Source organism: Camelus ferus, chromosome 11 (assembly GCF_009834535.1).
Source record: "Camelus ferus isolate YT-003-E chromosome 11, BCGSAC_Cfer_1.0, whole genome shotgun sequence".
NCBI classification, from domain to species: Eukaryota; Metazoa; Chordata; class Mammalia; order Artiodactyla; family Camelidae; genus Camelus; species Camelus ferus.
The window spans coordinates 60,795,802-60,812,829 of NC_045706.1; the positions used below are offsets into that span (position 1 = coordinate 60,795,802).

Consider the following 17,028-nt stretch of genomic DNA (forward strand, 5'->3'; position numbering starts at 1 on the left):
TTGTTTTTTGAGGTCTTCTTCCTCTAAGTCATTTGGATTTATTATTCAAGGACTTTTTTCCTTCAAAGCACTTCACTGTGTTATAGTTTAAAATTGTTAGAGAGCCCTTTAGGAACAAATAAATAACACTTTAAATAGTTAGCCCTGTTAACATTTGTGAATCAAAAAATCCAAGCCGGAAAAAAGCAAGTCATTTTATCACTCCTGCCAGTTGACATGTTGGACACCCATGCTATATTCCTGTAGTCTTCTAAGTGACTTCATGAGCTTTTTCCGTATGTAGGTTATTGAACTACTCTAGAAAGTCATATATCTCTTTATGGGGTATGAGGGGGGAGAAGATAGGAGAAACACTTAATATATGTTACAGATTTATGTGGGAAAAATTTTGTGTTTTTAATCTCTAGCTTTTCTTGCTGTTAATGTGTTGGTAGTAAACAAAGATTTTTATAGCTCAAGCTATAGGTCTTATCCAATGAAGGGCAACTTAAAGATGTGATAGAGCTTAAAACAGAACCTGTTTCTGAGGGATTGATGATAGGTTTGTAGCTGGACAGTTAAGCCTTTTTACTAATCTTGCAAGTCTTCAACTTAGATTTGTCGTATCTGGTTAACACAATCAAGTGGAAATGCTGTTTTTCTCCCCATCTTGCTGAGTTTACAGATTCTGAAACATGGTGTAATTTACTGAAATTAAGGTCTTCCCCCCCACCCTGCTGGGAATAGGCACATTTTATTACAGAAACCTGTTTGTCATGGAATCATTTTCTTCTAACACCTAGCACTTTTTAAAAATTCTCATCATAATTACATTTCTGGCGAGATAAACTAAAGGTAATTATGTAGAATTAACTAACATGAATAAAATTCCCTTTAAGATGCATCTGGGACACTTCTTATTTGCTATTCCTAATTTGTGGTTTTAAGAAATGTCTCTGGTGGTGGTTGAATGCCATCAACATTTTCTTCTCTTGTAAGCCTGAGAATCTTATTACTAAAAGACTTGGCGAAAGTTATTATTAGAAAATGTCAGGCATTTGAGTCTTTCTGAAGGAATGCCAGTTACTATTCTAGGCTCTGGTGATTTAATCATGAACAGACCAAAGTTCGTGCTTTCATGGAACTTCTGTTTGAGGAGGACAGATAATTTGTGTGTAATAAGATGTCAGTAGTGGTAAGTGCTTTGAAGAAAAATGAAGTTGGGGAAAGAAGAGGGTATGATTAGAGGGTACCATTTTAGATAGGCTTGTCATGTAAGGGCATTTCTCAGAAGCTGGTGTTCAGGCAGAGTCCTAAGTAGAAGATGAAGAGGAAAAAGCAGCATGCAGCCACCGTGAGATAGTAGAAGCCAAGAGTTATATGGAAGAAATATTCGGAGTAAAGTGAGGTGTTATATTAGTCAGGGTTTTCCAGAGAAACAGAACCTATAGGATGGATGGATGGATTATAAGGAATTAGCTCACATGGTTATGGAGGCTGACAAATTCCAAGATCTACAGTCAGCATGCTTGAGGCCCAGAAAAGCTGATGTAATACTAGTCCAAGTCCAAAGGCCTGAGACCCAGGAGAGCTGATAATGTAAGTTCTAGCCTGAAGGCCAGCAGGCTCGAGACTCAGAAAGAGCTAATATTTTAGTTATATAGTCTGAAGGCAGTCAGGCAGGAGTTCCCATCTACTTAAAGGAGAATAAGCCTTTTTTGTTTTTATTCAGACCTTCAGCTGATTGAATGTGGCCTGCCCACATGAGGGAGAGCAATCTGCTTTACTCAGTCTGTCGATTTAAATGTCAGAGTCATCCAAACACCCTCACAGAAACGTGCAGAATAATGTTTGACCAATTTGTCCAGATATCTGCGTACCCTGTGGCCTAGTCTGTTTAACACATAAAATTAACCATCACAGATGGGGTTTGCTGGTAGTCATGAAAGCAAGATAAGTAAAGATCTGCTCCAGTTCACCCCAGTGACTTAGTCTCAAAATGTGCGATGATTACAGCTGTCTTGAATTCTGGGCTTTGTTGTGTTGCCTGAATTATTTTCCATTGTCTTTGAGGCCTGGCTGTATGGCTGCATTGAACTCACTCTTTTTTTCTCTAAGTTCATTTTTTTGTAATTGTTTAGTTTAACTTATTTGTCCCTACATTCAGGCTCACCAGACCAACTATTTTATGAATGGGCCAACTTGGTAGCAGTTGAGTCTTGTTTCTTGTATAGACATTACAGAAATAGACCTTGAGTCATAAAAATCTTATTCAATCTTTCTTTTCCCTGCTAATGAAGGAAAACAATGGTGAAGATAAACAGAACAATTTATTAAGTAATTTGTTACTTTAAAAAGATTCACATTCTTGGTTAACATTTTTAGCAGTTATGTATTGAATTTTAACTCTTGAAGAACTGACATGTTTTGGAAATCTGAAAGTGTAAGAGACACAGTCCTTGCCCTCAAAAAGACCACAGTCTGATAGTAAAATCTGCATATCTAAATATATAGCAAGGTAGTTTTGATGAGAAATTAGATTCAAGCTGGAAAAGGCTTCATGAAGATCATATTTAAGCCAGTCTTTGTTACACAGAATTTGGGTAGATACAAAAAAGAGGTGAAAATATCCCCCCCCCCCACCAAAAAAAAGTTAAATGAGCAAATCCGGTGCATGAGAGCTTTAGGGGATGATCATTTAGCCATGTTGACATGAGTGTAGTGTTCTTGCAGAGGAGTATTTTGAAACCTGACTCAATATGTCCATGACATTATGTTGCATGTTAACCCCTTTGTGCCTCAGTTACTCATCTACTGAATGGCATGATAATGTCTTTTCTCTTATTCCTGTGAGCCTTATAACCAGTCACATCTAAATTCTAAAACTATAGTTCCTTTGCTTTTTTTTGTTTTTGTTTTTTTGTTTTTGGTTTTGGTTTTTGAGTTTTTTTTTCAGTCCACAAATGGACCTTCCTGAGTAGGGGACTGAGTTAACAGACTCCATACCGTTTCCTCCTCACTCTCTTCCTCTTCCTGCTTCCTCATGGAGAGAAGAGTATACCAAATGCATCCTCCATAAGTTTCACTAGTATCCTCATGCCCTTGTCTTAGGAATTGTTCTTTCTGCCTTAGTCCTTTGAACGTATTTTCAGATGGCATTGCTACACCAGTATCTCCATCTGTATGGCCACACATGTGTTCTGGATCCCATTCCTTTCTACTTTTTCAGAGATGTAGTGCTAACTGAAACCTCAGTTTTCCTCTCACTCCTCTCGTCTCACCCTTCCCCTGCTTTGGGGCCCTTTTTATTAGCAGATGAATGTGTTGAGGTTGTCTCTATGTTATATATATTGTGCGCTATGCCATGCTGCACTGTATTGTATATTGTATTGTACATCTAATCATCCTCCCTTGACCATATACTTTTCTCCATCCATTTCCTCTTCTTTGCTTAACTTTTCTAAAGAAGTAGCTCCACCCACTTAACTTATTTCTAAAATCATATCCTAGACGACATAAATGGCATGTATATTCTCATCATCTAAAAAATAAATAAAAATACATTTTTTTCAGTTTTATTAGGTAGAATTATTGTAATTTGACTGCACATACACATTATATTGCATGTAAATACAAATATACTGCACTTTTGTTTGTTTGCATATATGTACTCTTCATTGTTTTTAAGAACGGATTAGAGCTTTAGCTTTTTAAACTTATGTAGTTATCAAAGGAATAAAGCCAACCACAATATAAGAATCAACAATGCAGTAATCCAATCATAAAAGACAGTCAAATGTGCTTACACATATTCAAGAAATCAGTCATCTAAGTTATAAATAATAAGTAATTCATTTGTATCCTTAAAATAAAAATAAATTTTAAAAAGTCATACCCTGTTCACACTTCGGTTCATTCTAATCCAGCTTCTACCACATCACTCAACTCAAATGGCTTTTTGATATTTCTGTAGCAGTCAATGCTGTTGGTCACTCTCTTCCCTAAAACACTCTTCCTTTGTCTTCTCCAGCATATTCTCTTCATTTTCTATGTATGTCTCTGGCTACATCTTCTCTGACTTTGTTGGCTTATCTTTCTCTAATTGCTCATTAAATGTGGATATCCACAAAGCTGACTCTTAGGCCTTTCTTTTCTTACTACTACATCCTCTTGAGTAATATCATTCTTTCTCATTGCTTCAATAACAATGACCATTCTTAAATTTATATCTTTTATCCAGGCTTCTCCTCTTAGGTCCTGTTCTGTATCTAGCTACCAAATTGATATTTCCACTTGGATGTTTTGGGGCAGTATCTCAGACTCAACATGCTTAAGACTTAACGTGTTTATAACTTCTCTTCCTTCATATCTTCTTCAGCACCAAGACCTGTTTTCTGTTGGACTCAATACAGTGTATGGATAAAGGACTCAAATCCTCACTCTACTCTTTACTAACTTTGTAACCATAAGTAACCTTTCTAAGACTCAATTTCATCATATGTAAAATGGAAACACAATAGTTCCTTTCTTAACATAAGGAAACATCAGACATAGTGAGTATATGGAACTGATACTTCCAGCCAAGTTGTAGTGACAGTAACTGAATTTACTTTCTAGCCATAAACAGTTAGAAAACCCTCATAGGACTGTTGTGAGTATTGTGAGTATTAAGATTATTTATAAAGCACTTGAAAAAGGACCTGGCATAAAGTTAAACTCTACAAAAGTTTTTGCTTTTATTATCATTAAATATGGATATGACAGTAAAATTGTGAGATGAAGCTATAAAGTGGTACTTTAAGGGTAAATTATAGTATCTAGTGCTTATATTATACAAAAAAAAGCAGTTCTCAAATCAGTACTCTTAAGTTTCCATTTTAAGAAACTGAAGGACAAGAGTAATCCCAAAACAAATAAAAAAGAATAAAAAGAGCAGAAACCAATGAAATAGAGAAGTACAAAACAATAAAGAAAATTAGAAATTAAATTTTAGCTTTTTAGAAAGATCAGTAATAATGATAAAATTCTAGCCAGACTCATCAGGAAAAAAAGAGAAGATGCAAATTACAATAGCAGGAATAAATGAGGACACATGACTGCAGATCCTCTAGACATTAAATTTGACAGTTTAGATGAGATGAGTAAATTCCTTGAAAAACACAAATTACTGAAGCTTATTTAAGAAGAAATAGGTAACCCGAGCAGCCCTATATATACTTTCAAAAAATAAATTGGCAGTTAAAATTTTCCTTCAAAAAAATCTCTTGTCCTAGAATGCTTCACTGAGGCGTTGTATCAGCCATTCAAGATGAAATAGTATCAGTTCTACACAGTCTTTCAGAAAATAAGAAGTGGGAATACTTCCCAACTCATTTTATGAGGTAAACATTTACCCTTAACATGAAAGAAACTACAGACCAGTATCTGACACAGAAATAGATTGAAAAACCTTTAATGAAAATTTAGCCAACTGAGTCAGTGCTATGGAAAAAAAAAAAAAGGATAATACTTTTGACCAAGTGGGATTCATTACAGGAGTACAAGTTTGGTTTAACATTTGACAATCAGTGTACTTCATCATATGAACCTACTCAGAAAGAAAAACTATGATTATCTCAGTAGATTTAGGAAAATCATTTGACCAAATTCAATACTCTTATTGATAAAAACTCTCAGCAACCTAGGACTTGAAGGGAACTTTCTCAGCCTGTTAAAGGGCATTTAGTAAAATCCTGTGATTTACATCATACTTTGTGGTGAAAGACTGAATGCTTTCCCCCTAAGATCAAGAATAAGGGAATAATGTTTGCTCTTTCCACTTCTGTTCAGGGTTGTATGGCAGTTACAGTCAGTGAAGTGGGACAAGGAAAGGAATGGGAAGCCATCCAGATTGGACATGAAGAAATGAAACTGCTTGTATATGTAGAAAATCTCAAAGAATCCACCAAAAAATGGTTACTAAGACTAATAAATGAGCTTAGTATAAAGTTATTATGCAAAAAAAATTTAATTGTATTTCTTGTACTGGCAATGAACAACTAAAATTTTTATTACAATAAACATGAAAACATTTACAATAGCATCTAAATATCAATGATACTATGGAGAAGTTGAACAAAATTTTTCAAGACCTGTGTTTTGCAAATTATAAAATGCTGCTAAGAGAACTTAAAAGGAGAACCAAATAAATGGAAAGGAGTATCATATTATAGATGAGAAAATTCAAAATTATTATAATGTCATTTCTCTCCAAATTGATGTTTACTACTCAGTGCATTTCCAATCAGTGTCTCCACAGGCTTTTTTGTAGAAATTGGCAAGCTAATTCTGAAATTTATATGAAAGTGCAGAGGGCCTAGAATAGCTAAAACAATTTTGAAAAACAACAAGGTTGAATGATGTACATTGCCTAATTTCTAGACTTACTGTAAAGCTGTATTAATCAAGACAGCATGGTATTTATTGGCTTAAGGATAGACATATAGATGAAATGAATCGAATACAGTTCAGATACAGGCGCACAAACTTAGGTTCATCTGATTTTTTCCAAAAATGCTGAGGCAGTTCAATGGAAGAAACTAGTATTTTTGACAAATGGTTCTGAGTCAGTTGGACACCCATATACAAAAACAGCAAACCTTAATCATTACCTTATGCCATTCCCAAAAATTAACTTGGAATGGATCATAGATTTCAATTAAATGTAAGAGCTAAAACCATAAAACTCATAGAAGAAGCATAGGAAAAAAAATGTCACCCTGGAAAGGTCTATTTCTTGGATGAGACGTACCAAGCCAAACCGTAAGAGAAAAAAAGATCAGTTGTACTTCATCTGAATTAAAAACATTTGCTTTTCGAAAGTGGCTATTCAAGTTCATTAGTAACACAATTCCTGTCAAAATTCTAGCAATATTTTTTATAGACATAGCCAAGTTTATTCTAAAATTTATATGGAAAGGTGCAGTAACTGGAAACAATTTTGAGTAAGAGTAGTAAATTTGGAGGAATCACACTACCCAATTTTAAGACTTAGCCCTCAAGACATTGTGGTACCTACTGGTCAAGGGGTAGATCAATGAAACAAGAAGACCAGAAGTAGACTCAACAGAAGAATAGCCAAATGAATTTTGACAAAGGTGCAAAAGCAATTCAATGGAGAAAGGATGCTATTTACAACAAATAGAACAATAAGACATCTGTAGCATCTCCTCCACCCAACCCCTGCCAAAATTTTTTTTAAAAACCTTGTCCTAAAACTCATACCCTATACAAGAATTAAGAAAAAGTGGATCATTGATCTAAATGTAAAGTGTAGAACTATAAAGCTTATATAAGAAAACATAGAAGACAATCTTGTTAATCTAGGGCCTAGGCAAAGATTTCTTACACCAAAAGCAAAATCCGTAAAAGAAAAAAATCAGTAACGTGGACTTCACCAAAATTAAGAGTTTTTAACCCTGTGAAAGATACTGTTAAGAGCATGAAAAGACAAGCCACAGCGGGGAGAAAATATGTCTGACAAAGTACCTGTATCCAGAGTATATAAAGAACTCTGAACTTAACAGTAGGAAATCAAACAATCCAGTTAGAAACTGGGCAAAATACTTGAACAGATTCTTCACCGAAGATTGTATACAGATGTCAGATAAGCACAGGAAAAGATGTTCAACATCATTAGCCATTAGAGATATACAAATTAAAGCCATAATGGGATGCTGCACACACTAGAATGGCTAAAATTAAAAGCACTGGCTTGAACAAGTGTTGATAAGGATGCAGAAGAACTGAATCTGTTGTCATACCAACAACTTGGAAGATCTGAAGGACATTATACTGAGTGAGAAAAGCAGTCTCAAAAGAGTACTCGTATGTGATTCCATTTATATAACATTTTTTAAAGGAAAAAAAAATCATGATAGAAATGGATCGCAGTTGCCAGGGCTAGGGTTGGCTAGAGAGTGCGATTATATAAAGGGATAGCACAAAGGAGTTTCTTGAGGGTGATGAAACAGTTTTGTATCCTGATTGTGGTGGAGATAACACTAATACATGTGTATGTGATAAGTTTGCATATATAAATATACATATGTATAACTGCATATGCAAACACATTCATACACAGAATCAGTGCATGTGAAAGCTCATAAAGTCTGAGTGAAGTCTGTAGTTCGGTTAATAGTACTGTACTAGTGTCAACTTTCTCATTTTGGTAATTCTGCTATGATTATGTCAAATACTGTTATTGGGTGAAGCTTGGTGAAGGATACCCGGGAACTCTGTACTATTCTTGCAACTTCTGTGTGATTCTAAAGTTCTTTTCAAAGTAAAAAGTTTAAAAAAAAAAAAAAAAGACACTAAAGAAAATGGTGGGACAAACCACAAATGGGGAGAAAAATACTTGCGAACATTTGATAAAGGATATATATCCAGAATATATAAATATAAGCATTCAATAAAAGGAAGACAGTTACATTTTTAATTAGGTACATTACCACAGGATACATGTATAGCATATAAGCCTAGGAAAAGATGCTCAGCATCATTAGTTATTAGGAAATACAAATGTAAACCACAATGAAATACTATTTTATATATATATATATATATGGAAAAATTAATGACAATCAAAAGATTGTGGGGCAAGTGGAACTCTTACGTATTGCTAATAGGAATGACAAATGGTATGGCCACTTTGTAAAACAGTTCGGCGGTTTTTTATTAAGCATAGGATTCAGAAATCCCACTCCTAGGTATTAACTAAAGATGGATTAAAAAAAAAATGTGTGATTGCTTATACTATCATTATTTATAGCAACCCCCAAACTGGGAACAATCCAAGTGTCCAAATGGTGTATTCACACAATGGAAAACCAGTCAGTAATAAAAATGACTGCAGCACAGATAATCTTAAAAGCATTAGGGCCAGTGAAAGAAGCCAAACACAAAAATGACATGCTATGATTTCATTTATGTGAAGATCTAGAAAAGGCACAACTAAGCAGTTCATTGGTTACCAGGGGTTGAGGGTAGGGGCAGGGATTGGCCATACACAGAACATTTTGTGGTGATGGAAATATTCTATATCATGATTTTGGTTCTGGTTATAGGATTTGGTGGTGGTTACAGGGTTGTATATGTTTATAAAAAAACTAATCAAATGGTACAGAGTTGGTGAATTTTTTAGGGCCTTTGCACTATTTCTTCTGCTAGAGAGCTCCCTTCTCTGCCTGCCTGGTTAGCACATATTCAATACTGAGATCTTGCTTGAACATTCCATATCAAGGGAATCCTTTCCTGAGCCTGGACTAGCATAGCCTTGCTTCTGTAGCACCCTGCCCTTTTCCTTCCTTGTTCTGATCACAGCCATAGTTACCATCAGATGGTGTACTAAATAGCGTAAGATTGCTTTTCTGTCTTAACTACAAGCTCTGTTAAGTGCCAAGCGCTAATTACTATTGTGTTCATAGTACTGAGCACAGAGTTTGACTCAGATACTCCAGTAAATATTGTACAACCGAGCATAAGTGAGTAGAGTTCTCTCTCCTGTTCATAGGAGTGGCTGTGGCCTCTGCAGAAGGTGCTATTGGCTGAGGCTGCCAACTTAACTTTGGGCCCTCTGTCTGCTGCCCCTGCGCTGTTCCTGGGGAGTTGTGGTTGCTGTCATTGCTGAGCCACAGCTTTGTCCAGACTTCATGTGGGCACCATGGACTCCAGGCCTGCTGCTGGGCTATGCTGAGAATAGAGAGAAGCCTTTCCTTGCTGTTAATTGTTTAGCAGAAAGTATATTCCTGGATCTACTCCGCTTTTTTCTTTGATTTTCAGCAAGTTAGGAAACCAAAACACAGTCTGTTTGTTACCTGCTTTGGTAACAATAAGCAAACTCCTGTGAAGCACTGCAGAGTACCCCCTTCTCTCTGAGAGGATCCTTTAACTTCCTAAGGAACGGAATGCCAGTCTTCCAAAAAGGCTTAAGACAGCTCATCTACAAACACAGTTTGACTACTTGAGGTACAAGCACCGTCAGATCTGCACTCAGCCTCTAAGCCTTGTGCAGATTACAGGAGACCATCATTATTGTCTTCAAGCCCTGGGCTGACCCAGTTTCCAGGACAGATCTATGGACTATTTGATGAAGGGCCTGACACCCAACACTTCCTGTCTTCCTGACCCCACTTCTCTTCTTCCCTTTTTCCTACGCTGGTAGGCAAGAGGGAATCCAAGTTAAGGTGGGAAATTGGTCTGGTTGACAGTACCTGTATTTGATCATCCTATGAGCATAGCTGAGTGTTTACATCATTACTACACTTTTTTTTTTTTTTAAAGCATACGGTCTGTCAACTTAGGCAGAGTTAATGAGACTTACTCAGTCCTCTCTGGAGTTAATTACATGACTAGTTTAGTTATTGATTCTGAAACTGTTTCTCTGGGTCTTTAATTTATCCAAATCTTTTCTCTACCTCTTCAGTTACTTCCAATTTATTTATCTTCTCTTTTAAAACCTACATTGTTTGAACTTTTTGGTTTAGTTTTTGTTTACTTTTAACTTTACATACCTAGGACTTCTTACTAATTTTACTTTTATTTCATTTGGAAATGCAGTTCAATAGCTCACTAGTTTTCTTCTTCCAACTCTTGTTCCCCCTCCTCTTGCAGTATGCCCAGCTAGCAGCTAGGTATCTAGTCAAGGCACTCTCTTGTTCTGTACTTTCCAGTGACATCTATCCTAGCCTAAGAATTCCACTGTTAGAATCCAGTTTATGGGCCTCTACATAGTCTGGCCCCTGGGCATAGCACAGTGCCTGGCACATGGTAAGCACTTAATATTTGTTGGATTAAATCTCTGCATTGTAAGTCTTACCAGGATTTGGGTTTGTTGTTGTTGTTGTCAGCCTTGTCTTACAACCACACACACACAAAAGCAGTAGTTCTTTAGACCTAACTGGTTTCTCTGTTATTGCAGGATGTGGAGAGTAGCCGGAGCTGTCTTGCATGCATTTTGGAATAGGCCACTTTTGTCTAGTAAGGATGGATAATAGATTTGTCACTAACCAATATTCAGATGGGTAGAAAAAGACTCCCTTGGCTTATAATCATACAAATGGTAAAAAAAAAAAAAAAAAAAAAAAAAAAAAAAAAACTGTGGTCAGGACTTAGGTCATGGTTATAATGCCCCAAACAGTTCAGAACAGTATTGTTTTGATATCCTAATATACTAAATGCTTCTCTCATTCTTACATTTTATTTTTTAAATAACTTTATCTTGTATCTTTATATCTTTTGTTTGCTACCCTGATTCTCATATCTTTCAGCATATGCATTGCACCCAGAAGTTGCTGTTGTGGGTCAGGGGCTATGTTATAATGACAGACTGTGCGGCTCTGTGTTTGTTAGTTTGTTAGGTAGGGGTGATAACGTGATAACCAGCTCACTAGCCTATCACTTACAAAAATTAAGATTTCAGTACTCTATAATAAACATATGAAAAGGACTGGTTTAAAGTTTTAAACTGTGGAAGTAACCTTAAAACAAGTTTAGTTATAATTATTTGCTTTTTTCTTTTCTTTTATAAACCACCAGTTGTTTCCTTAAGTATAACAGGTGCGCTAACCAGGCTCTGTGATTTTTTTTCTTTCTAATTGTGTTTTCTAATGAAGCAGCTTTTTTTAAACATGATCTAGCAATCTGTGAACAGAGTGGTGACTTGAATGTTAAGATTAAACAAATTCATTTTGTTAATGTCACATTTTGTTATATTTTGCAGCTTCTCAGTGAATTTTTGGATGAAGCCATTAAATTAATTGCATGCCACCATGAGTAGAAGCAAGCGTGACAGCAATTTTTATAGTGTAGAGATTGGAGATTCTACGTTCACAGTCCTGAAACGGTATCAGAATTTAAAACCTATAGGCTCAGGAGCTCAAGGAATAGTGTGGTAAGTTTTTGTTTCTAAAAATAGGCAAAGAATCATTAACTGCTCTGTTTTCTACTCTCACAGTGTAGATTCCTTGGTAAATATCTAGCTTGCTTCAAAAAATTTAATCAAACCTATAAAATTTAAATTAAAGCCATAGCATGGTAAGTTGTTTTGTTCTGAGATTGATGACCTTTTCATTATTCATAAAACATAACTTTTAAAATCAGCACTGTCATCGATAAGTATAAATTATGATTAAATACTTGATCATAAGCATATAAAGACAAATACCTATCAGAAAAGAGTAAGTGGCATGCTTGGTAATTCCATGTCTACATCTCTTCCCATAGCTAATTGTTTAATAAGAAGCTTCACTTAATCATCACTTTTACACTGCAACAAAATTCTGGAATTTCATAAATCTTACTTTACGCTGGGGAATGAAGTCAGCTAGTATCTCTATATTTGTTTCAAAACTCCTATGTATCTTTAAAATTGATTTACAAGCTAATTTCTGCAAAAGGCCTAGGCTTTATGGATCAGCATAATTCCTTATAAACTGAAAATCAAAATGCTCTTTGGGACAGTTCTGTTAATGATTTTAGATCACTAAGTTAGCATAATAAGCTAGTGTTTTAGGGAATTCTAAGCCTCACTCAAGCATAATTATATTTTTATTACCTCTTTTTGAACCAGATTTGTTTTGGGATCCATTAAAAAATCGTAAGTGTTTATATCCCTGCAGTTCTCCCAGTTTCTAGAAAAACTCTTGCATACAACTTCTGCACATATGTAGAAAGAGACCTGCAAAGGGCTGTTTTTTGCTATACAATTTATAATAGCAAAAAATTGGTAACAGCATCAAATCCATTAGTAAGAGAGTAAAAAATAGTCATACAGCAAAATACTATACAATATTTAAAATTAACGAGTTATATATATCAACAAGGATAATCAGAAGTGTAATTCTGAGTGTAAAAGCAAGATGTATAATATACACACATGATTATACCACATATATTATTTAGAATATGGAAAACAATGCCATATATTTATGTATGCATATACATGTAGAAAAGTGTAAAAACATTCATAAACACCTAACTCAAGATAGTACTTACTTCTGAGAATAAAGAGAAAGAAGGGGACTTTAAAACCTAAAATAATATATTTATTTTTTTAAAAATTCAGAGCAAATATGATAAAAATATTAGAATCAAGCAAATTTGTGTAATGGGAACTTTTTTTTCTTTTATGTATTCTATTTTTATTCTTTTATGTATTCTTAAAATAATTTATACTATAACAAATTACAGAAGCTGGGTTATTTTATAAAGTATTACTGGCTGACTGATAAAAAAGAATAAAATAATGCCATTTGCAGCAACATGTATGGATCTAGAGATCGTCATTCTAAGTGAAGTAAGCCAGAACGAGAAAGAAAAATACCATGTGATATTTCTTATATGTGGAATTGTAAAAAAAAAAAAGATAAATGAACTTATTTACAAAACAGAAACAGACTCATAGACATAGAGAACAAAATTATGGTTATCTGGGGGTAAAGGGGATGGGAAGGGGTAAACTGGGAGTTCAAGATTTGCAAATACTAACTACTGTATATAAAATAGATGAACAACAAGTTTATACTGTATAGCATGGGGAGTTATATTCAATATCTTGTAGTAACCTACAATGAAAAAGAATATGAAAATGAATATATGTATGATATATATAACTAAAACATGATGCTGTACACCAGAAATTGACACAGTGTTGTAAACTGACTATACAGCAATAAAAAAGAATACCAAAAAAATGCATTATTGGCTGGCTGGTGGTCATTTTAACTGATCACATTTAACCAACCACAAATTAAATTTAAAGAAAATAATGTAATGTCAATGTGGAAAGGCTTTTGATAGCTCACTCTTGGTTCATATTCTAGCTCTATGATTAACTTTGTGACTCATGACAAATTAGCTCTTCTAAAGCCTGTTTTCCTATCTAATTTACAGTGTTGTTGTGAGGAATATATTTATAAAATATTTAATAGGATTTAAAAATCTATTAGGTTTCTGTGCTTTCCCTTATCCTCAGGTAAGTGCTTTTTGAAATTTGTGTACCAGAATTTTTTTTTAATTGCTTTGGAAGGTAACCAGCCTCTGTCCTAAGGAATAAATGCCTTCAAATTTTTGCTTATTCCTTCATAAAAGATTGCTATGAAATAGAGAAACATTAAAAAATATTTTAAACGTCACTGTTGGGTTACTATCAGAATCAACTGAAGAACTTAAATTTTTTTAAAAAGGCATTATTTTGGCCCCAATTATAGATAGTAAGATTCATTGGGTCTGGATTGGGGCCTCTGAGTCCCCAGGTATTTCTAATTTGTGCACACTTAGGAATTAATAGTTAGAAATCTAATTACCTTGGGTACAAAATAGTGCTTTTGAACTTTTAGATACTTTTGAACTTTAGAACTTTTAGAGTTTGAAATATTACTTTGATTTAGCAGATAAAAAATTAATAGGAGTGAATTCAGTGTTTAAAAATAAAACATACTTTTTCTGAGTCAAAACTTCTAATTCTGCCTGACCCCTAATATTTATTTTTCATTTGGGAAGGACCTATCTATAAATAACAGCATTTTCTAAGTAAAGATTATAATATTTATGTATGTTTTGGTATGAGTATGTATATATATATGCAGACAGGCAATGGTTATTTATGCTGTATATAGAATATGTACATGTGTCCATTTATTCATTCAGCTTTGCTTTTGATTTTCTGGCTAACCTTGGGGAAATTACTTAACCTCTTTGGCCCTATAACAGGAAGTGATTAATCCAAATGATTTTTAGTCTCTTTCAATCATGATAGTGTATAATTTTAAGACACTTTACCTTACTTGTGCTTTACTTTCTCTCACCTGTCATTTGCGAAGTGCCATTTAGTCAGTGTCATACAGTAAAGGAAGATGTGAAGGGTAATGAGTATAGTGTTATATTTCACAGAATTATAGGTGTTTCATTAATAGTTATGAAGCCACTTCTAATGTCCTGAAATCTAGCATTTATGTTTATAAATACCTTGATTTTTAATTTCTCCTCCAAAGCAAATTTTAAGTGTTTACTTTTTAAAACAATAATCTTTCATATAGATGCCTCTATATGTGCCTTCCTCTTTCTATATTCATTTTGTTGTGTCTAAAGAGGAGAAGGTGAGGTACTTAATGTAGAGTTCTTCAGCAAGTATTTTGAGTAGAACTTATGACCACATGTATTCTTTATCCTGTCTTTCCTTGGTGTAGATTTCAGGAAAAGGATTCATTTAGGCTTTAAGCTATCTGTTGTACCTGAATACTTATTAAACATTTGTGCATTGAGTGCCCATTGTATGCTAGGTGGTCTTGGACGACACCCAGTAAACAGTCTCTTTCTTCACGGTCAATTTTTTACTTTTAATATTAAGAAACAGGTAACAATGCTGTCCTTTGCTGGAATATGCTGTAATAGGTCTAGAAAAAACATGTTGAGCATCAAAGTCTGGAAATTGATTCATTTGCATTTATCTTTGGAGAAAGTGAGGAATCTACATGAATGTTTCATAAATTCAGTTTTGCAGATTTTTATAAGTTTTTTGTTGTTGTTTGAATTTCTTATTACAGTGCAGCGTATGATGCCATTCTTGAAAGAAACGTTGCAATCAAGAAGCTAAGCCGGCCATTTCAGAATCAAACTCATGCTAAGCGTGCTTACAGAGAGCTAGTTCTTATGAAATGTGTAAATCACAAAAATGTAAGTGAACACTGTAGAAAATTTCTTAAGTATAAATGAAATCAAGATTTGTTCATGAATACATTGATAACAAAAAACTTTTAAAATAGGTACTTTAAATTGTTCCTTTGGATTGAAACATTGCTTAAAGGGATATCTACATTGTGAAATTTTTCTCAACTTTATTAAATTATGTCAGAAGAAAAATGGCTTCTGAAATTTAGATTGTATAAATTTCTGACGTTTAATTTGCAAAAGGATCTTTAAAGAGGGAGGTGTTTTAGAACTTTATTTAGGCTTGATCTCATCTTCTGCTTTTTGTTTTCTATTAAGCTGACATTTCCAAAAACTGAAGCCTTAGCACAGAGATGAAATTGTTCCCATTCTTTTTTTTTTTAACTTCTATTTTATTTTATTTTTTTAGCAGGGAGGCAATTAGGTTTATCTGTTTATTTTTAGAAGAGATACTGGGGATTGACCCATGATCTCGTGCATGCTAAGCACGTGCTCTAGTGCTTGAGCTAAACCCTCCCTCCCCCTTCCCCTTATTCTTCGACATTGGAACTGTTATTTAATACTATTGGATAAAGCAGTTTAGCAGAAACTTTAAAAAAATATTTAAGTGAAATTAGTAAAACGTTCCTAATACTATTTTCTAATGATTTTAAAGACTTCAACATATGACTTTCATCCCATTTACACTTTTTTAAACTTAAATTAAGCATACTTTTACTTTTATGATTATTTTAATGGATGATTTTTCCAAGTCAAGAGGAAACAAACTAGGAGTGAATTCTGAAAGGGACAGTTTTATGAAGTACTAAACCAAAAGCATCTGATTGGAGACGTTTTGTGGTGTTTGTCCAAGGGAGTTTATAAGATATGAAGAGCTCTGTACTTTCTGATTGCATATAACACAATTTACCACATTTTGAGAGCTAGTTATGTGCAAGCCTCCATGTATTGCAGTTGTTAGGTTGGCCCCTAAGGGGAAGCATTCATGGAAGTTAAGGATTAGACTACTCATTTGGGGAGATTACAGTATTACTTTGAAGACAGAATAAATACAGAAAGAGTTAAACATCAAATGTAATAAAGCAGTAAAAGTTAATTGTCAAATTATGGCAAATGGAAAAAAGTGCTGAGATTTAAGGAGAGAGAAGATTGCTCAATCAGTGATGGGGAAAGAAGGTGTGTCAGCCATTCTTGTTCTGCATGGGAACCAGGCTTGTTGCTTGTCAGGGTTTTGCTGGTGGCTCCTGCTCTGGAATAGAAGTGCTTGTGCCTTGTTTTGTGGCGATAATGGTGGCATTCCCTTGGTTTTATACTAGGGTGATGGCCAGTGACACCCTCCTC

At 34.5% G+C, this 17,028-nt stretch overlaps 1 protein-coding gene across 3 annotated transcripts in view; it reads left to right on the forward strand.

The window, feature by feature from the left end:
• MAPK8 (mitogen-activated protein kinase 8) overlaps positions 1-17,028 on the forward strand; it is a 92,251-nt gene that overhangs the window by 45,705 nt on the left and 29,518 nt on the right. For all 3 annotated transcript variants that reach the window (XM_032491658.1, XM_032491657.1, XM_032491659.1), the window contains exons 2-3: positions 11,741-11,911; positions 15,564-15,693. In XM_032491658.1, the coding sequence (XP_032347549.1) occupies positions 11,790-11,911; positions 15,564-15,693 (252 nt within the window). In that variant the 5' untranslated portion in view covers positions 11,741-11,789. The remainder of the gene's footprint in view (positions 1-11,740; positions 11,912-15,563; positions 15,694-17,028) is intronic.